Source organism: Typopeltis vanoorti, chromosome 20, assembly GCF_054136105.1.
Source record: "Typopeltis vanoorti isolate ZY-2024b chromosome 20, IOZ_Tvanoo_1.0, whole genome shotgun sequence".
NCBI classification, from domain to species: domain Eukaryota; kingdom Metazoa; phylum Arthropoda; class Arachnida; order Uropygi; family Thelyphonidae; genus Typopeltis; species Typopeltis vanoorti.
This window is the reverse complement of record NC_143568.1, coordinates 104,775,572-104,798,290: the sequence shown is the minus strand read 5'-3', so window position 1 is coordinate 104,798,290 and position 22,719 is coordinate 104,775,572. Positions and strand designations below refer to the sequence as shown.

Genomic DNA, 22,719 nt, shown 5'->3' with positions numbered 1-22,719 from the left:
AAAATATGAAGTTATATCGTTAATCAGTGTCTTATAAAGGCTATCAAATATTAAGCTAATACCCCCTCCTCTCCACAACGTAAATGCATATTTACATCATCAAGGATTTAAAAAAATCCTTGTTGTATTTAATTATTTCACTAATCCTTTGCCAGCGCAGTCGCTAAAATATTTAATCTATTTTTTTATTATTTTAAAAGAATATTTGAACTCGAATACAAAAATCTAGAAAGTAACTATGTGCCATTCAACCACTAATATCTTTGGTTGCCATGACAACTCGAGGTAAAGTCGGAACATTATGTGTACATTTCTTTTTAGTTCGTCTGATGATAGAGAAGGATGTGACGTCATGTTTTCATAGCAACCAACGTTTTCAAGATGAAGTCGTCTGAATATTAGCTCTTTTTTTTTTTCATCTTTATTTTATTTTTAAAAAAATTGAATGCCTTTTTGCGTGCGTGTTGTATTGTCAAATGTTTTGTTTGAAGTAAATAATCGAAATGTGAAAAATGCATTCTATATTCCTCGCGGGAATGCTATAAATAGTTTAATTAATATTAAGACAGATATTTCTTTACGTAGCATAAAATGGACTCTAGAGGTCGCTAGTCTAGCTTAATTGTTGGGTTACAAACGATGCCACCGTTTACTCGCCATTTTTTTTTTTTGTTAAATAATATTGGACGCTCTTAGTTCAACGCTAATGGCAGAACCAAGTTCTCGTTTCCGACTTCTCCCTGTCGAGTGTCAGGCACGCCAGCAGACTCCTGTTTACCAGCGCTGTAAGCGTGATCAGCTGGAGCCCACTGGCTCGGTGACACACAGTGAAAGGCTACGGCTACCAGGACTGGGATGCCGGGCTATGGATGCAAGTTCCGCAACACGGTGAGGAGACGTTATACCTGTCCCCTGTGCCGACTACCTATGAGAGATACCGTCCAAATAACCACGTGTGGTCACCGATTTTGTGACACCTGTTTGCAGGACTACCTCAGGTGGGCAAGTAGTAGCCAAGTACATTGAGGAAGTTAATTTTTTGTATTGTTTTGAAGACACGTAATCTGTAATTCCTGTTTATAGAACGAAATGCTTTTAATTGCTGATTTTATTTATTTTTATTTTATTTTTTTACAGCCACTTTGACGTGGGTCGTGTTTATAGAGCCATCCTTATTGGCTACAAACCTAATTGTGTTTGTATTTATTTATTGTTTAACAAGAATACTCCAATTTTCTAGCGTTAACCATCTTTACCAACCTCGCTAATGACCTGAATGGAAAAATCGTCATAAAAGGTTTTTAGCAAGATGGTTCGAGATTAACTTCCTGTCTTTTTGCTATTTCTAGACTATCAACTAATTTTAATTGCGTCTTTTTAATTGCTTACTTTTTTTTCTTGGTGTTTCTATTGACAAAGCCTTTATTATCTTTTGAATAAAAAGATGTATTGGACCAGGTGAAAGGAGGGGAACTCTCTACAAAAGAAGGCAAAAGACGCAGATGTTCCGCCCCTCCCCCTAGACTCTACAAGAGAGTCTTAAAGCATTCAATGCCAAGGAAACTCCATTAATAGCATTGAATAAGTTAAAGCGGTTTAGGATAACTTGTGCTTTTTATTGTTATTCTAAATAGGCCTGTTGTTATCGTGTGAATTTGGATTAAGTTTATAATACTAAGTTATACTAACATAACATCTACGTCTGTTGTCAGTAAACAAAACCAATATTTCGATTGTAAACATTTATTTCCTTACATTGGTACAATCGCTTGGAAGTGTGACGTCATCTGATATTACTGTTATTGGTAGACTTGTTTTTGTACACTAGTTTTGCTTCTTTGTTGTTGATAGAGCAGGATGTGATGTCATGGTACTATGACAACATTAAGTTGAGCATGCGCACAAGTTATGAGTGCATCATTTTAGTCTTAAAAATATTAATAAACATTGCGTTTTTCATTTAGTTGTTTGCTGTGGCTAATTTGTTAATTTCAAGTAATTAAGTGTATAATTACGTTGTTTGTGCTATTGGATGATACGCATGCGAGTGTCAGCGTTGTACAGCCTTGTCCTTTTAGGGTTCGAATCATTTTTCGTGTTTCTACGAGTAATATCTTTTTTGTAGAAATAATTTTCTGGTATTTGCGTGACGAGGAAGAACAACTGCAGTTGTTGCTCACAAAATATCGAGCAATTCTTCCCGCGGATCCCTAAAAATGCTGAACAGTTCTCAATGCAAAAACTGTACTATTTAATCACCATTTTTACAATTTTTAAGCCTTTATGCGTAGGGATATCCTTTTCATCTATTGTTTTGCCGTATCTTTCGAGATTCTCCATACAATCTTACGCTTGACGGTTTTACGCAATCAATTGTCTGGGGACTTGAGTCTGGCAACCTTCCATCTATTCTCCACTTTATTATTTCTCGCAATATCCTCTGTATTCGGTTTTCTTCACAATTCCTGATTCTATCTCTTCTTTTCTTGTGTGTGTGTGCCTTCGAAAACTTCCTGCCGAGTTCAAACACTTTCATATTGCCCCAAAACTTCTTTAATTCAAAATTTGAGGAATAAGTCTTGAGAGGAATCGAGGTTTGAGAGGAATTGGGCTGGTTTGTCTGTGTTTGCGGTAATAGAAGGCCTTCCACCTCCGTTTAAGATTGAAAAAATAATTAGATGCAATTTCCGATGGGGGGGGGGGGATGTTTGAATACATACTTGCGTTCTCTTGTTGTTTATGGGTCGAATTAATATGACCAGATGTTTCGAAACCAATTTCTTGATATATTTTCGAGACTCTGATTAAAATAGTTAGTCGTTAGTAATAGCCATAACTTGTCTCTATAGAAACAGCGCATATTGTATTAATATTAGTACGTAAATTGAATTTTAAGGCAAAACAACCGACCACTTGAAACACAGACTTACAGGAATCAGAGCCGCTCTGTTTAGGAAGTCCTGATGGTTAAATAAAAAATCTCCATAAGGATTATCGTTATGCCCTCAAGGTCCGGAATATATGAAAAGAGTAAAAAAAAAAAAAATAATGAATAAAAGGCATTCATGTGAATACGCGACTTTGAGCTATACCGGTTTGCATTGTCTTGTGCGAGATCGTGATGTGCAAGTTGAGAAAGAGGCGAGTCCCGGGACGAAGCGCTCAGTCACTGACCGGATGCGTGGATGTTGTTTGTAGAAGCTCACACCTTCAGACGTGGGGGAGCTCCACTGAAATGGTTGTCGGGATGGATCAGGAAGCGCGATAACTGACGACCTCATTTCGCCACCACGTACAAAATCACTTAAACAGGATTAAGGCGTTTCAGCAAACGATCTGTGCGCGCGTGCCTTAGAACTGAATGGCACCGTTTCATTCATGACCTTTGGCACTTACGGCAAACTAAGTACGCTGACAGGGACTTGGAAGAAAAAAATTTAAACTTTTTTCTAAAGTGGGGGAGAAAAAGCGCCACGTTCGTTGATCGGCTGAACCCGCCAAATTTGGTGAAGTCTTCCAGCCCAGTTAAGGGGGGGGGGGGTGAAACTATTATTCAGCGCTGGATATCCACCCAGTCACATTTAGGCAACAAAGGATTGAGCTTAAGGTCAGATGCCCACACAGGTCATCGTGTCGGCAAGGTCTGTACGACACCCTAGTGTGGGTGCCTTCGTGGGACTCGGGTTACACTCATCCAACCATGAATGAGACGCCTTCGTAATTCCGTCTGCTCATCACAAAAACCTTTGCGGGTCTGCCAAGAATATTTCGCGTCTTACAAGCCAGTTGCTTTAGGAATAAGACTCGCCTTTCATACCTTCCGCTCCCGAACTCGTCAGCAGCTAGCATTGACTTGTTTCTCTCGGTTACTATGACTACGCGGAGCTGTCTCGTGCCCCTGCAAGATGCGAGAGAAGTGCGTCGAAGTAGCCTGCAGGTACACTTCGTTACAGGTGACATTTTGTGTCCATCGAGTTGGTTGTTGGCTCAGTGCCAAACTGCAGCGATGGCAACGCCCTCCAGGATGTTATTTGCTCTTTCTTTCTTTCTTTTGTTTGGACCTTTACCGGCATAGGATCACCTGTACACACCTTCGCTAATATTAAAATTCTTGATGGATTCTTTCCTTTTCTGACCCACTACTGTTTGGTTGTTTTCCATAATAGGTTTATAGGCCAGAACAGGTGGTTTGTCCTATAATACCACCTTTGAACGCAGCTGTCACTGCTGTACCCATACACAACAATGTGCTACATTTAATCAAAAAAATTAAAAGATAAATTTCATTAAAAACGGAAAAAGAAAATGTTATTTTTTCACTCCACGCAGATGTCTGACTTTCCCATACATTTGTTAAATCGACCCACTTTCTTAAAGGGCTGTCAGGACGCAGCAGTTGCCCGACTTATTTTGGTTTACGGTCGAGACAACTAAGGCTATTAGTCCAGTAATACTATGGTCAGTTAAATTAGTGTGTTCTGTGGCTGGTTTGTCCGTTTTACTGGAGGAAACCCTCCATCTCCTTATGAAACAAGCTAACTCACCTTCAGTTGAAAAGTCGTTTTGGTGGTTCGTTGCGTATTAGATAGGGTTCGAACCCACGTCCTTATAGCCAACGTGGGTCGACACCAGTGTGACTATAGATGCGAAACTAACACTTTAGGTTGTTCTTTTATAGTCAAGTATGTATTATTTTGTTGAAGCATGTCGAAAGATTTTTTTATTTTTTATTTTTTAGACCAAAAAGTTTCTTTGCATTGGTTGAATGAAGTTCCAACATTGTCGCGATGTAAAACAATGCACGAGACTTAATAAGCAGTGGCAACTGGGGAGATATGTTTGAATTTGTTTTTCTAGCGAGTGTATTGTGATGATAATTTCCTCCCATCCTCCTGTTTGCGATGGGAACAAGTTGGGCTCGAAAAACAGAATGAATAAATGGGAATGGTTTGTAGATATTTAGAAGTGTCGCATTCTACCCTCCGGGGAAAAAATCCATTTTTAAACCCTGTAATTCCATTTAATTAAATACATCTCCGAATATTTTATTAAAAAAAGTGTCTTTTTTGCTACGAAAATGATAAAAATGAAGAGCAGAAACTTTTTGACTAAAGAAGTTTCGGAAAAAAGGTGCAAAATTAGCGAAACTAGGCTTAAAAATAATTAGGGACAGATAATTGACGCAATTAATAATAGCCCGCTAATTAATAGCGGAGAAGAAGTGCCGTTAACGTGATGGATAACAGCGCCTGCTAAGCCGCCACCAAATTTATCACGCCACTTAATTTCTACCGATAGGCACGCTCATTTGCAGCTCCCTCCAAGTTCCATTTAACATCCGTAAAAACGAAGACAAGACAGCAGACGAAGATTGGCAGCAGATAAGAAGGAATACAAGAATTTTTCGTTTGCCAAACGCCATCAGTTTTTCCTTTATCAATCACTGCAATCGTAGATTTTCCACGCCACTGTTTCGCTATTGATTTCGTCCAAATGGGACGTTATTGGCTCCGATTTACAATATCTATCTTCCGCTCATTCTATACCTCCCAAATCATTAAGTAATCGCGATGTATGGCCTGGTTTATTGACATCGATAAGTCTTTGTCTACTTGGCATACGCCTTAACGAAGTTTAACAATGCGTTTGTGTTGTCGTCTGCTACTGCAGTCTCATTTTTTCTTTAAAAGTTGTCACAGTGAGAGAAGTGTCGTTTGGTTTTCTCTCGCATAAAACGGAAATCAAAGTTTTTGAACCCATTTTGGTTTCTTTTTTGTTTTCTCTAAAATTTCTGTTTTAATTTTATATACAAAAATGCTATAAAAAGCAAGATGCTTAAGTTCATTTTAATTTATTTTTTATTAAATAAGTAATTTTAGTTTTACTTTTGATTAAAATAAACTAACTTTTCATTTATTGTTTTAATTTTAATTTTTATTTTTAAGCAATTACAATTAATTTACGAGTTTTTATTCAAAATTAAAAGGAGGTGGTGTATGGGAAACATGGAAGATTTTTAAGTAGTAATAAATTTTCTAGATTTTTTTCAATTAAATTATTACAATGAAAATTCTACGTTTTTATATGAATATATCCAATGGTCAAGCTTTCAACGTATATAGCACAAGCATTCTAGTTTTATGTAACCTGAGGAGACTCAACAGCAATGTTGACACTTGGAAGGACTCTTATGGGTGGGAGTGTTGGCAAATGGACGCGACTACCAGAGAATACGTTAGTGTAGGGATTTGTGTTGACAACCGTTGTATTCCCTGGCATTAACATGGCCACAAAGTGGAGCAGCTGCACGCGATGGGGCTTCTAGGAAGAGGTTCGTTGTACTTTTCTTTTGCATCATTCTGATGATGGTGTCCTTGAGCAAGGTCATGGGAAATACCTACTGCCAGGTAGCACATCGTCTCCTAAACGTCTTAAGCAGTGTGTCGTGGAGTAGTGGGTCGAGAGGGTGATCCAACTGTCAGATAAGTGACAGTTTAGTGCAATGTCACCAGACGCAACTAAGTGATTAACTCGTAACCATCATTTAGTTGTGGCTGCACGGACACTGTCGACCCTCGTCATTGACCTGCTGTTCGTTCAGCTATGCTGTCTGGTATTGTAAGATTGTCCTGAATTATAAATACTAAATATTTATATTTTTCTAAAATAAACAGCCAAAAGGCTTCACTTCGGCGATGCAAAATGATATAAATGAAGAGGATATTAAATCCAACATCATTTCACAATAAAAGAAACTACAAAAGTTAGTTTCAAGACTACAGAAACTATAAAAGTTTTGCGAAAATTGACCAGAGAGCTTGCGGGAATAATACGAGCACCTCCATACTACGAGTCGCCCTAGCCGAACCTTATAGGAGCGACGAACGCTCAAAGCGTCCGTATATTCGCTTCCTATTGGTCCATTTTGTGGAAGCGAAACCTTATCGAAATGAACTAATACCAGACGAATATGCGGACGCTCACATGACGTTGGATTTAATATCCACTTAATTTATCTTTTTCTTTCTTTTTTTTTTTTTTTTTTGGTATTTCCCAGTTTAAAACAAAAAAAGAAACAAGAAATTGCATTTAGGGCTGGAGTGCATTGGTACCCAACTGGGTGATCAATCTCCAGGTTCTTGGTAATTACTACATCTGAACAGGTCTATCTTTCACGAGGAGTGTGTATCATGATTCGCCAGTTTTTCCAAACAGTCTCCACTGGCCTCAGAGCCTCACTTGCTTCGGCCGTAAATCTAAATAAACGGAACCAACTGGAGTCTACTGTCCAGGCATGCCAAGATGTGCGCAGTAGTCCTTCCAGTACTACAGAGTTCAGTATGTAATGTTGGGCGCAAAATGTTAACCCTTTTCTTGACTCTTTTCCATCTTTTAGTGATGGGAGTTTCTCTAAGTTGGCTTCCATCACACGAGCTGATGGCTCATATGATAGTCTACAACTACAGTCCGTTAGCGTAAACTCCCTTGCCTTTATTTAAATGAAGATGGCCAACTAATTTTGTCAGTAGAGTGCAGTGGCGGCTCGTGGCTTGAAATCGTGGGGGTACTGCAACTTTCGAAATACACATACACACTGTAAGTACAGTGTATACGTGTTTGGATAAAATATCAAAATTATGGTAAAAATAAAAAAAAAAAAACTTAAACATGAAAAAATATTGTTTATTATCGATAAAATTATACAGTTTGGTATAATTCAAAATTACTTAAAAATAAAATCCATGATCATAACCCGATAATGTTCTAAAATAAAAACAACAACAAATGTTATGTCTTTAATTGTAATGTCCAAATATTTAAAGAGACGGAGTAAACACGATAAGCACTACGAACACTCTACTACTGACGCAAACTGCATACAAACAACAGTGGAACTGCGCGACGGACAGTGCCGCATTACGCTAATAGCTCGCATCTCACTGTGACGTGCATATGCTTGCGCGCGTAGCAATATGAGACTGTGGTAAACACAGTGCTGCTAGCGCCCTCTTAAGTGCTACAAGACGGATTTATTATTATTTTTTATACAAAATAAGAGAATTGTATAGGATTGTTGACGATAAAATTGAATATTACAAGCAAATATAAATAAATTAATAAATACGTTTATATATCGAAAAAATTGGAGGTGCTACAGTTCCGTAGTGCCTATGTTCGAGTCATCCCTGGTCTAGTGTATCTCTCAGCCTAGTTCGTCACTAGTATTGGAGATAACATGAAAGTCTTTGTCAACACAGTGTGTCCTCCATGATTCATTTGTCAACAGCTCATCTCTATTCATGACCGAATATTTGTTCGTTCTGTGGTCCTTTTCACAATGCCGATTGGCACAATATTGTTCAGCTACCGAATTTGTAGAAGACCATGTTTTAATAAGAACGTGCTCTAAAACTGAATGTTGCGGTGATTACATCGATGAGATAAGATCTCAGTTCAAGATTCCGAAAAATGCTAGCATTTCAGACAAGAAAGAGATCCGTTAATGGTTCCCTTTTTTGGCTATCCTTGGAGCATGCCTCGAGCGGAATGCTCATCGTGCGTTCCACTTTTATTAGTGATGTTTGGCGGCAGTGTAGAGTTCTTGATAAGGAGCTTTTTTTTTCCTGTTTTCTGCTTGCTAGGCACCGGCTGTAATTGATAGACATCAGAAGGTTCATTACAGTGCAAGAACACAAAACCATAAACCCAATAAATACTTTTGATATCCGCTGGTTTCCCAGAAAAATAGCTGCAGGGTGGAGATGATTATCTCCCGTCTGCAGTTCGTAATAGAAAGAAAACAGAAAGGTTTTTTATTTTACTTTTTATTCATTTCTTTGTGAAGAATAAAGTTTTGTGTTGTTCGAGGCAAAGAGATGTGTATTTAGTTGGTTTAATTCCTTTCTTTGTCGACAGAACCAAAGATAAGATGGAGTGGTGATTGCTTTCATTCTTTCAGCCACCCACCCCCTTTTTTTTTTTAATTTAAGATCGCAGTCATATTTTTAAAATTCCAGTTCATGTTAAAGCAGTATTTTCGTATTTTTTGGAACCTTTTTTGGGTCCAAAATACCCCGTTCAACTCAAGCCAACGAAAATTTACATTTTATCACGATACACCCTCTGTCCAAAAAGAAACCGAACGTTTCGAAAATAGAAGATACTAGTGGCGCCACCTGTTGTACCTTTTAGTTGTCGAAAGTGGCAGCCTTCATTAGTCTCGTGTCAACTGTTTATGACATTTGTTTCATTAGAAGCCGAGTTATTGTGCAAAGAGTGACAATGTGTTTTGACGAACGGTCGGAAAATGAGTTTCAAACAGAGAACTGCGATTGACTTTTGTGAACATTTTACCGAAACACGTCAGATGCCTCAAAAAGCATACAATGATGAATGCTTATCCCATACTGAAGTTTACGAGTGGTTTAAACGATTTCAAAGTGATCGTGAGACGCTTGAGGACGGCGAAAAGCCAGGCCATCCAAAAATTGGACTGAGCGAAGTTAACATCCAAAAAGTGCGCGATTTCACCAAAGAAAACCCGAAATCGTCCGTGAGATTAATTGAAGAGGAATTGTGGACATTTTGACCGAACGTTTGGGCCTTCGTAAATTGAATTCGCGTTTTGTTCTCCACCAGTTGACCGACGATCAAAAAAAAAAAATATCGAATTGGACACTGCAGGGACCTCATTAAAACCGCTCGTAAGGGCTCAAACTTCCTTGAAACGATAGTTACTGGTGACGAAACGTGTTGTTTTGAGTATGCGCCAAAACAAAGCGCCAGAGTGCTGAGGGGACCACCAAAAAATGGGCATTCGAAGAAAAGTCACTTAGAGACGTCAAAAGTGAAGACAATGCTGATTGTTTCTAAGATTCCAAGGGCATCATCCACAATGAATTCGTTCTGCCTGGCCAGACGGTCAATGGTGAGTTTTATCTCGAAGTTTTAAAGCGATTGATAGCGAGAATTCATGGCGTACGGCATGAATATCGTCACTTTTGCACGATAATGCACCATCTCATCGTTCGAACATTGTGAGACAGTTTTTGAGCAAAAACCAAGTTTGTGTGTTGGATCACTCGCCGCATTCACCTGATTTAGCACCCTGTGACTTCTTTCTCTTCCCCCGTCTTCATTTGCCGATGGAAGGAAAGCGTTAACTGACCTTGCCAAACGCTGTATCGAAGCTGAGAGGGAGAGTATACTGATTGAAATAAATGATTTGAATAATTATAATCGGCTTGCGTTTTATTTTCCATCAAAAGTTCGGTTTCTTTTTGGACAGAGGGTGTACGAAAGAAATAAAAAAGCAAAATTCACAGTATGAAAGAAGATGCAGTGCTTCGTCCAGTAGCCGCACCCAGGGGAGTAAAGGATCCCCGGCCCCCCAAAAAAAAGAAAAAGGAGAAAAACACCAGAAAATTTTCCAAAAATCTTTTCCTAATTAAAATTAATTTTTTTATTTATGATGTGTCTTCTATTTCTATACTACTTATGAATTAGCGATCACGTATACCCTTTGGCTCTCGGAAATCAAGGCCCTGTGAACGCTAGGCGAACGAAGTGGTGCTCGGGCGCTACTTCGTTTGTCCGAGCCAGGCCAGAGGAGATTACGGGTATCATGGACTGGCAATCACTGCAGATGCTCGGTCATAGGTCGTATGCAATGCGTAGTGTGTAATCTCAAGTCGCCTACTCAACTTCCCCCCCCCCCCCAAGATTAAATCCTGAGTGGCCCAATGGCTTCGTCTGCAAACCAATTTCTGAAACAAAATAAACATGTGAATGAAAGAATAAGAGAAATTGTCCGCTATTGCAGAAACACGTCAGTTAATTTTTTGCATTGACGTTGTCGCCGATGCCGTGGGTTCAAAATATTGGCAGGGTCGGCAGAACTTCTTGTCATGTGCTATAGCTGCACTCAAGAAAAAGAAGCGATCTTTAAACAACAACAACAAAAAAAAAAAAAAAAGGACCAACTCGTGGAGTTGTTTTCCCAGGGGTGCTCTCCCGCTCTCTTTGCTGGAAGAGATTCCATGCATTAATCTTTCGCTGCTTTATTTCGTGTTTGAAACTCATTAGCTAAGCGTTCCTGTTGAAATATTTTCTCTCTTTTTTTTATCACCACTTCCATTTTCATTTTTATTTTCTTTTTTTTTTTCTTTCTTTGGGTTTTTCTTTTCGAATTCTTTCATCGAGAATTTCTTTTAACTTTTTTTCCCCTCGTGTACAGCGACTTCCGGTTAAAGAACCGGAAGTAAACGGACATCCTCTTCTTAACTCTAGGAAAGAACAAATCTTAATAGAAAAATGTTCCAAGATTTAAAGAATGGTCTGCATTTTATGTATGGAAACAAAATCAGTATTTGAGCTAATTTTGTGTCTCCGTTCTTGTATTTTATTTCTGTTTAGCGTATTTGCAGGAAAATAAATCTGTTGTCGATTCAATTTCCTTTTTTTATGTAGTTTAATTTAAACTATGCTTTTAATTAGTAACATTAAAATTGTGAGCTAATTTTACACTGTAAAAAAAGGGTGTTTGAGAGGCAATGGATAGAAATGGTTGAAGAAAGCACCCCCGATCTATATGACGCCTTTTTTCTAATGAAATGAACAAGTCTTATTTGTGTGATGATATTAAAAAAAAAAAAAATAAACTTCTTTGGCCTGCACTTTAATAGAATTAGACAGTCTGACAGTCATCTTCCTACCAGAGTTCAGATGTTTTCATTTTAACACTTGGACGACTTTGCACTCTGACAGCAGCTTTCTTGGTGTCGATCTGGGGCAACTCTTTCCTTTTCTTACGTTTTTCGTCAGGGTTCATCAAGCGTGACACGTCTTCTTGTAGTCACGTCTTCAAATGGTTTCAGGAGATCGCGACGACTTACAAAAATCGTAAATATTTTGACAGAATAATTCATGTCAGATGAAGTGCTTATTTGTGACACAAACTTGGAATAATGCATTTTTTTATCCGCTTTCAAATACACTGAAAAGAACGAATGCCTTTAGAAGTCAGTTTTTCGCTCTCCCTAAATCTCCACAGTCCAAATAGTTAAGCCTAACTTTCTTTTGTTTTCGTAGTGAACTTCTCAAACATTAAATTTAGATTACATCATCAAAACTCATCATCATCATCATGCATATCAAGGATTTAGGCCTTGATAGTATGGCCTGTTCCGGCCTTAGAAGTCATCGTTTAAGAGGACGTCCTGGTTTTCTTTTTCCTAATGGCTTGTACATTAAGGCTTGTTTTGGTAATCTTTCTGTTTTCATTCTTTGAACGTGTTCCAACCATTTATGTTTATATTTTTTAATTTTTTCAATTACTGGTTCTTGGTTTAATTCTTTCATAATTTCTTCGTTTCTTTTGTGATCAAATAGGGTATACTTTGCAGTTTTTCTCATAAACTTCATTTCTGCTGTTGTTAATCTTTGTTTGTCTTTTTGTTTTATTGTCCAGATTTCGCTTCCATACATTAAAACTGGTAAGGCTAATGTATTGTATACTTTTAGCCTTGTTTGTTTTTGAACTAGGTTAGGTTTAAATATAGTTAATTACACCTGTTATTTTTAAATATTTATAATTTTTACGTTTATATCTTTTTCATTTCCATATGTGATCATGCAACCTAGGTAGTTAAATGAATTCACCTGTTCTAAGATCTTGTTATCTATTACTATTTTAGTTCTTGCTGGATCTTGTCCTTTAAAGGCCATAGTTTTTGATTTTTCCGTTGATATTATCATACCATAATCTTTGGATATCTCATTTAGATTTAAAATAGCTTTCTGTAAGTTATCTTCAGAATTTGTAATTATTATTTGGTCGTCGGCAAAGAGGAGAGTGTTTAAGTTAACTGTAGGTGAAAGTTTAATTCCTTGACAGAAATTTTTATTCCATTTTATTATTATTTCATTTAAGTAGATATTAAAAAGAGGTGCTGAGAGGGGACATCCCTGTCGGACCCCTTGGTTTATCTCTCTTTCGTATATGATAGCTCATGATTTAATCTTATTTGTATTTGATTATTTACATATATTCTTGTGATAGCGAGGAACCTTTATCTGGTCTCTTTTGACTAAAGGTGAGTTAGCCAGTCTCATACCAAGATAGGTTATTTTTTTCCAATCCCCAGAACAGGCAAACCGGCCCCGTAAACACACGCATGGATTACAGTCATGAATACGTCCCAGCCATATGCCGGTCCTGAGCCCGGAAAAAAATTGGGGGGTTGGGGAAAGCAATGGTGAACTACCCTGTAAAAATCTCACCAGGAATACTTTGTGGGCAATGCCTACAAAGTCACCTACGGTCGGAAACGACTGAAAGGGAAAATCAGATGGCACAACTCTTGAATTCTTTATTCGCTGCTACAAGGTCAAGACTGAGCTGTATTTTAAAGATGCTCATCTTTAAAATACAGACGTTTATTGGGAGGGAAATAACAAAATAGAGTAGTAATAAATATTGAAAAGGATGATTTGTTGTGTCAATTTTTTTTTTATTATTATTATTTTTTTATTGGGGAGCGTAACCAAGTTCAGTGTATATTGGTCAAAGGATTATGTACATCTTATCCTTCACGTAACCTATAGAGAAACGAAATCTAATTGTGTTGACATCAGACAGGACATTACTGGTCCTATCCATTCTTTACTGTTCATTTTTTAACAATATTCTCCCATTTCTGAAAGGTTGCAAACTTATGACACGTTAGCATGCTAAGGATCAACCCAGAAACAGTTTTGACACCAGGGTTATGGTGTCACACCTGGTGATAAAGATCATTCGTTTTCACCAACAGATCAGAGGTTAGTAAGAAATCATAGATGACATCCATTACTCGGGCACCTAGGCGGTGAATAAGTCAAAATAGGATTTGAAAAAAAATAAATGTGTGTGTGTGTGTGTGTTAAGGATTGCACCATTAAAAAGGTATTTGCCAACCATTCGCAATTCCCTGTTCTCTACACGCACGCACACACACACACAACGGTATTATTCTTTTACAATGTCAACTGTTCCAAGTGCCGTCCTTGTTAGTTCCTGTTTTGGGAGTTGAAGGTTGCTGACAGCGGCACCCTGCTAATCCAATCACATGACTACAGTGTCACGGTTGACAGAATCAAATGTCTTGTCCCTTAAGCCACAAGCAAATGCTGTTAATGCGTTTCTTGTTTTTATTGGGACCAACAGCGAGATCTGTTATTTCTTTTTGACAGTCGTGTGGATAGGTCTTCCCGTTTATGGTATGCTTTTATCCTGTTTTCTCCGTCCAACTTGAAACCATCGCTAAGTGTTTTACGCTTGTGATTCTGTCGAGCCTCAGTGGTCTTCCAAATGATGCGGCAGATGGTGTTTTCAAATGACATTAACTTTGTTTCCACTGTGTTTAATAGTCATGTAGCTCTACTATTTATATCCTCTTTATTTTTTTAATCCAATAAAAATAATGTTTCCCAATAAACAAAAAATAATTGGTAAACATAGCCCAATTTAGAAAAAAATAAACGATAAAACACTTCGGAGTTTTTTATTCCAGAAACAGTCCAACTGGTCCCAAGAACATACGGAATTAACAAACTATCCATTTGTCTCCTAGCCTGAGCTGCTTTGGCTACAATTCCTGAACAGCAGGTGATAGTCGCCAGTCGATATCAGCGCTAAATTCTCCTAGCAAATCCCATTCTCTCTTCCTCTGTTAGACTTAAAGACATCTTACGACCTTTCTCCTGTCTGGTCTATGATCGGTGAGTTTTCTCTTTGGCTAATTTGTCTGATTTGCTGGGGGAGGGGGAGTAGTTAAAAATCTGCGCTTATAAAAGAAAAATATGAGACCAACTAACTCTTTCAGTTTTTTTTAAGCCTTATTAATAAATATTCCTGATTCGAATTCTGGTGTTTCCAACCAGAAGAGAGCATCGTTGCTACCGACTACATTACGCAATTTAGATTACATTACAATGAAGGGTTTTTTGAAATATAACATCTGGTTATTAGAACAAGATGTCGCTGTTCTGTTTAAATCTTGAGATATTTCAATTTTAACGAAGTTCCTTTAAGTTAACCTGAATTTCCTCTCTGAACAATGTAGCCTTCAAGTAATTCATCTTTAAACTCTTAATAAGTTTCTACAGTTCTCATTAACTTGGGGGGGGGGGAGTAAAGTGCTTAAACTGTATTTTTGCATTTGCCTTATGCGGTACAAGGTGTGAAGGCTGAGTGTTGTTCATCTTCACTCCTTTCTCATCAAAGAGCTTAAAACTGGGATTTCTGGTCCAAAAACAAAAACTACTTTCGAAGTCGATGTTTTTTTCTTGGCGAGATTCCATCCGCATTTCACTTGATCGAAACTTCGTCCTTATTTTATTTTTTCCGCAGCCTGTGCCGACTATTTCCCAAGCCTATTCAGTCTTACAGTCGTTATTGCATGAAGCGCTTTGGTTGGAAACAACCATATTTGAATTCTGACTCATTTGCAAGGTGTAATAGGCTTTTTGAGATCAAGGTATGTTCACCGGTCTCAGGTCCCAGTAACTCGGATTTCATCCCACAAAATAGACAAACCAACCAAAGACCACACCTAATGTACAGCGTTATACGAATGTATAAAGGTGTGTGGATCGCTCCACAGACTCATGGGGTTGGAGAATTTTAACTAACAACAATGTCTGAGGACTGAAAATCTCACATAAACATTTTTAGGTGCATTCAGTGTCAATTGCGAGGTCACATCTTAGCACAAATCCTACTGTACTGCATGCGTTCAATATACAGTACAGAATGGTGGCGCTGTAATATACTGTTGCATATGTTCACTAGAAAATGTATTTCTTAACTAGCGAACTGGCCTTGCCATGTTTACACGTCAGTAATTACATGGACGCGAAGTATCCATTGAGGTTAATACAACCTTTGGGATACTATAGAAACAATATGGATACGAAGCTTATATTTTATCTTTGTGGCGTTTGGATGGTTATTAATATTTGTAAATCGTACTTGAATGCTATCTTCATATAAACGTATGTATTATTATATTAACTTTACATGGACACCCCTGGAAAAATGCTAATGTGCACCCCCTTCAATGGAAGGGTACTTTTAAAAAAAAAAATCTATTTTAAGACTTTAATCTGAAAATAATAAATTAATACTTAAAATATGAAAATAAGTACTTTATTATTTTTTACGGCAATTTTTGTAAATAAGTATCCCCTGATTTTTCTGCTAGGGGGTGTTTCCTTTGAAAGCCTTTAATAGATTTGAGTTCGCTATCTCCACGCCCTCTCTTTACAGATAGAATTTACTTTTTATGTTTTTAAGCGAGTTCCCATTCGCTGTCCCATATTCATGAGACTGCCATCATCCACTCAAGTACTGTGCCAAATCTTCGAGAATATAGATACTTCGGAACGAGCTTGAACGAATTGCGATTCCCGGCAACATCATCAAGATGGCTCTACAAGGAAGAGTACATAACACAAGTCTGCGGTAATGATTCCAGTATATTTACCTACGGTATGTCCGCATTAAGCAGCTGCATTTTTAAAATGAAGTCTAGTACAAGTGGAGTAAAAATATTTTAAATATATTTATGAGATTTATACAAATGTATTTCATCAAAATGCAAAAAGACCGAAATATCAAAACACAAGGTTCTATATAGAGTGATCTTATATAATGCACTGCCGTCAGCTTTGCGTAAATATATTCTTACAGAGATACAGTATGAAGATGGAAAAAGTAATATTTAAATGGAGGAAGTAAAAGGCAAACATACGGGCTCCTATCAAAGCTCGTGTCTTTTAAGTAGTACATACCAAGACAACTATACCCAAGGTTAATTCTTATGAGCTGTCTAGTAAATTTCGGAACTATGCATTGATCCATAATATTCCCTATTTTAATATCTTACTATGACAAACTACAGTCTTTAGGCGCTATATCTTAATCATGGAAAAAGTAAATTAATAATGGCTTAGGAGAATTGCGTACATCAAGGGATTTACCAGCTTGCGAGTTGCTAGTGAGCACTTTTAATATGTTTTGCAGCCTGCCAGGTTGGATATCATTCTTCTGGACAACTTATTTTTATTCAGCATTTTATCAGAATACGGGAATTAAATTTTGTACAGTTAGCGATAGTTAATCAAAAATTAATCTTTCAAATTTTTCAACGTAGATCAAAGCTGTACTTATATAAATTGCATTTCGAGTGTGTTTGTTTTGAAAATGCATGTTTTTCAAGTTGAAAAATATGCATTAAAAAAACTTTTTTAATTTGCGAAAATAAATACAAATAAATAAATAAAAATAAAAAGATTCCTAAATTGAAGACTGTGATAATTTTTCCTACTAACTCCACATTTTTTTTTAAACAGAACATTTCGATCTGAAGTCTGGTTCATGAATAAAAGATTTGTTTTAAGAAATTCGGGAATTATTTATATCCAGCAGGAAGGATACATTTTATTGTGAACTGCAGTTGAAGCCTCGGTTTAGTTTTTGGTTTTTCATAAATAAGTAAATTCCATTTCGAATTCCATGTATTTATTCATAGAAAAAGCAGAAATTTGTTCATTCCATCTGAAATAAAGATAGCGCAAGTTAGAATAATTTTCCTTGTTTGAGTGCCGACAAGGTAAACAAAGTATGTCTTGCAGCCAAATGTACCTCAGAGCAGTGCAAGTTTCGACTCATACAGAACTAAACACCGGAAAATGCATGCATTCCATGTCAAATGCAAACAGAATATTCTTTAAAACTGCACACAGCCGATTACACAGAAAAGAAAACCGAACGATACCCAGGAAAATGGCAACTTCTGTAAGAAATAACTGAGCACGCACGCACACACACACACACACACAGAGAGAGAGAGAGAGAGAGAGAGAGAGAGAGAGAGTTATGTTTTTATTCTTTATAAACTGCATGCGAGCCTTTGGTAATCCAGGTTTTTTTTTTTTTTTTCATTTCCTGACCTCGTTATTGCATGATAAATATCATGTGATTAACTGTCTTTTTATTATTTAAAATGTATTTTTATTTTTATTTATTTATTCATTTTTATTATTTTTTTTCCAAATATTGTAGAATGGTAGGATTTCTGTTGTGTGAATACAGATTTTTTTTAGCTAACAATATATAATAAAATATCAATTTTCTTGTTTTTGAAGAAGCCGGATATTTCATCATATTTCAATGATACGTGATATACAATCAGCGCCACCAATTAGCGATGATCTTGTTTTAAACTTTTTTTAAGTTTTTTTTTTATGCAATCCTCTTTAATTACTTACTTTCACTGAAATGAACTTGACATTTCTTCTCGATAAAGAATCAAACTCTGTCTTTACATGCGTTGTTCAAGTTTTAATATTAATTCTATTTATGATCGCGAAAATATTACAAATGGCGCTGGTCAGTCGAACATCGTCTGCATGTGTATTAGAACAATTAGGAAGTGAGCGCCATCTATCAACTTGAAACACGCGCGAGGTTCGCATTAACCAATAAATAGCTTTATTCGTTTCGTACTATTTTTCATGTGATGTGCCTCGATTCGAAGCTTGTCAAATCCTAGATTACGCTTCGTTTTGTAATAGATCAAAATAGTAGCCTGTTAGCGATTGTGTGTGTCGCTGTTTGCTTGATAGGTACTCACGTTCAAGCCCTGATTGGAACCAGCATCTCGCTATTCATCCTGTCACAGCATCGGAACAATCGATCCCCGAATAAGAAAGCGGGTAGCTATCTGAGTAGCCTTTTTCCCCACCCACGTGATGAACGATGATGCGGCTACAATGACCATCGGACAAATTGTCACAGACAGGAAGTGACGCCAAACAGGCGCCATGGCGACTAGTAAATTACAAATATCAGCAAAATTTTCCAAGGTTAAAGACAGGCTTTTCCACATGACAAGTTTACCTTGATTTATAGCAAATGCTTCAAAGAAATTTATATGCGTGCCAGTCCCCTCAGACAATAAAGCAATCTTGTGTTTGTGTGCCCTAAAACTAAGCTTGCCAACACTCCCGGGGTTGCATCGATCCACCTTAACATTTTCCTTGGATATAAATAAATCTTTGAAAATTTGTTTATTTCCAATAAAAATAAAATAAATATATAAAAACAAAATGAATCATTAAAAATTTAATAAATAAATCGAAAAAATAAATAATTAAATAAAAAATAACGAAAGTTTTCAATTTTGATCATTCACACCTAAAATTATTTCCAATAAAAATAAAATAAATATATAAAAACAAAATTATTTGGTCGGGGACCCCGTCACTGAGTGGAACCAATGCTGAGATTAGGACGGTCTTTCGCCCACTATGGAGTGGCCTAGAGATCGTCCGATTTTTTGAGATTTTACCCTTTACTTACTAATCAGGACGGTCTTTCGCCCACTAGTGGCCTAGAGATCGTCCGTATTTTTGAGATATCACCTTTACTTACATAGTCGGTGATTGATTCATTCAATCCAGTACCCTTGGAGGGTAATGGATGGCAATGCTGTAGCTAATGAAGTTTTAACTGAGGCTCGGCAATTGCTGTTACCCTCCTGCCATGATCAGAGCTTTAATAGCTCAATAACACCTTATCCCTACACTGTCCTCTACAGATAACGGGGAAGATGAAAAGCATTCTTGCTTCGCCCCTTTAAGCCAGTCCTTATAAGGATAAGGATCATAAAAATTGAATAAATAATTATTCCTGTCATATTCAAGAGAGATAATCTTTTGGATATGATAGTTCATAATTTAATCTTATTTGTATTTGATTATTTTCATATATATACTTATGATAGTATTTGTCATTCTTTTAATATGTTAAATAATAAAATACTTCTTTTAACTTTATCCTTTTGGCTAAGATCAAGTCATATTGTAATCTCCAGTCCCCTGCGAATGTCTAGATCGTGGTATGGTGAGATATTTTTAGTCTATTTGTGTCTCATTTTATGCCTTGTGCCTGTTTGTCGGGCTTCCGTCTCCAGTAGGAGATTTCTGCAAACAGGGAACCCTTGGCGATTCTATTTGCCTCCCTTCTTTGCTAGTAGACTTTGAAGTCTACAGGATTTTTGCGGGTAGGACTTGTTTCCCTACGGGATTTACTCTGTTGGTTTTTACCACCACGATCTTTTTATCTGTGTACTTTTTCCCCTCTGTGTTTCTAAGCCTCTAGTTATGGTCTCGCTCCTTCCTAGGATCAGAACGCTGTGGTTCGAAACACACCCTAAGCTTGAGAAGCTTAGGGTGTGTTATCTGCCAAGCGTTATGCGAGGCAATAGATCTATTATCTCAAAAAAATCTATGGATTTTACCCTTTAAGGGTCGGTAAGATTTCAGACAGTAGTGAAAAACTTCGAAAAAACCAGGGATAAGCTCTTGCAAGGTTTTAAGTGCGCAGGAACTCAAATTACCTCATTCATGGTAGGAAGGTTGCTTAGAACAATACAAATTGACAGGTTTCCCCTTGGAATACGCGGAGAACAGCGACGACGTTATCCACAAGGTTTTCTCCAAATGGGGAACTGTTAGAGATATCAAAAGGGGCACAGACAATGACAATCCAGAGTGGAAATCGGGAGAGATCACTTTCACCATGCAGATGAAAACTCCTGTTCCCAACTTCGTCTTTATGGGCCCGCCAGGGTAATGGTTAATTACCTTGGCGTTAAAAGACAGTGCTTCGGGTGCGGTTCTTGCGATCACCTCGGAAGTATGCTCCAAAAACAAATGTAAGAACTGCCTGTCCGCAGGACACGCACTGGACTGGATCAGTGTCAATCACCCTGCCTCAAGTGTGGTAACACTGACCACAAAGGACCCGTGCAGAACTGATGTCAGTACAACCAGTTGCACCAAAAAATCCCGAAACGGAAAAACAACGGGAGTTTCCAGTTCTCCCACCACCGGCTAGCAAGGCAACGACAGAAGAAACAAAAGCCGCCTTCACCAAGACCTCCCGAGGTAAAATTTAAAAAAAAAAGAAGAGGAACCCAAATACAGAAGCCTCAACAAGTGAAAGCACTGAAGAAGGAATGGGCATTTGTAGAGGAGTAGCAAAACGGCCTGGCGACCAGGAAGAAGAAACGAAAAAATCAAAGTCAGACTCTGCCGAGTTCAGCATAAAAGCTGGAGCAATAATGATGAGGAACTTTAGGGGATCCTCAGCGACCACAGAGAAACTCCTGGCGGCAATAGACAAACCAGGAGAACCGCCATTCCATGTTTATAATGGGGACGATTCTGGTAAAACAGGTTTTAAATGGGGGACCTCATTATCGAAGACATAAATACAGCCAACACCGACCCTTTAAAGGGTTTCTTAAACCTGAGCGATGGAGAAAGTCTACGACCGTATTCCACTTTAGTTTTGTTTTTTCTTTTTCTTTTTACTTTACTTTGTTCCAATTCTTGACAGTTCTCACAGTTCAACGCTATGGCTATTCCAGTATTTATTTATTTATTTATCTGGTAAGAACAGGTGTATGGAAATGTCCCAAGTCCTTTTCAGGACGGGATTTTCCGGGCAAGGTCCTCTCCAAGGGCAAAGAATTTATCATTCATTGAGAAAGAAGTAATATTTATTTGTTAATAAATGCATGCATTTATAAGTATTCCATTTAGGCTTTTATTTTTGTAGACAGAAGACGTATTAAGCTTGCGCGGCAATAATTGAGCTTTGCGTTGTGTTTCGAAGGCCGATGCTTGCTCGTCTAGTCAAAGCTACTTTGGCTTGCTCGGTTGTAGGAGCTTCCAGGTCCTCTCTGCAGCACTGTGATTTCATGCGCGCGCATAGCCATTTCACGTCATCTCACTCTGTTGCTTAAACACAGGCCATACGCAGTCAACGTAGCTCTAGCCAGTGAACTTCAGCCAGCCTTTACAAGTGTGCGTGTTGCTTGGGAATATTAAGTTACAACCAACTTTTTATGACGATGTTATTGATCAGTTCATAAAGAAGAACCGTAGGGTAGAATTTGTATTCAAGTAGCTAAATTGAAAAAGATAGAATATCATTTGTAAAATAAATGTTGTATTTGTATGATTAAATGTACATAAATTTCTAAATATATAGTTTTAAATGGTCAGTAATTCATTATTCCGCTAATCAGACTTCAATCACACCTCTCACTCCCTGAATGATAACAAGAGCAAGCGTGTCAAGACCAGCATTCGCCCCTGGTCCTCTCCCTTCTGTTCACCGGTCTTATTGCTCCTTTTGTTTCTCTATAATCTTATCGTGTTCTAGAGATGTCTACCTTTATAAACTTAACATGAGTAAATAATATTTTTCCTTTTGGGATTTTGCCTTTTTAAAAGCGAAAAGTACGACCGTTTTAGAAGCACCCCCGGGGGGGGGGATAAAACTGGTCAACCGAGGCCTCTTTCTCTCCTCTAACTCTATATATCTCTATCTTTTATTTTCCTCTCCTACTATCTGCTGAATCTCGGCATCTTTTTTTTTTTTTACTCCAAAGGCCGATGATGAGAGACTTGAACTCGCAAATTATTATTATTATTTAGATGCTTTTTAAGACTAATACTCAATGGCACTACGTTAGTTTAGCCAATCATTTTACAAACGCTCATAAAAGCTAGATATAATGCATGCGTAATCAAAACAAAGCCATACGAAGTAGCTTCAAATGTATGTGCTGCTCTTGCCATGAAATCCTAATGTGTGGTTAT

The 22,719-nt window shown here is 37.6% G+C and overlaps 1 protein-coding gene across 2 annotated transcripts in view; it reads left to right on the top strand.

Annotated features, from left to right (window-relative positions):
• The first annotated feature begins 843 nt into the window (after nt 1–843).
• Nucleotides 844–22,719, top strand: part of Traf4 (TNF receptor associated factor 4) — a 203,036-nt gene continuing 181,160 nt past the window's right edge. For both annotated transcript variants that reach the window (XM_090409828.1, XM_090409826.1), the window contains exon 1: nt 844–998. In XM_090409828.1, coding sequence (XP_090265954.1) covers nt 856–998 — 143 coding nt within the window. In that variant the 5' untranslated portion in view covers nt 844–855. The remainder of the gene's footprint in view (nt 999–22,719) is intronic.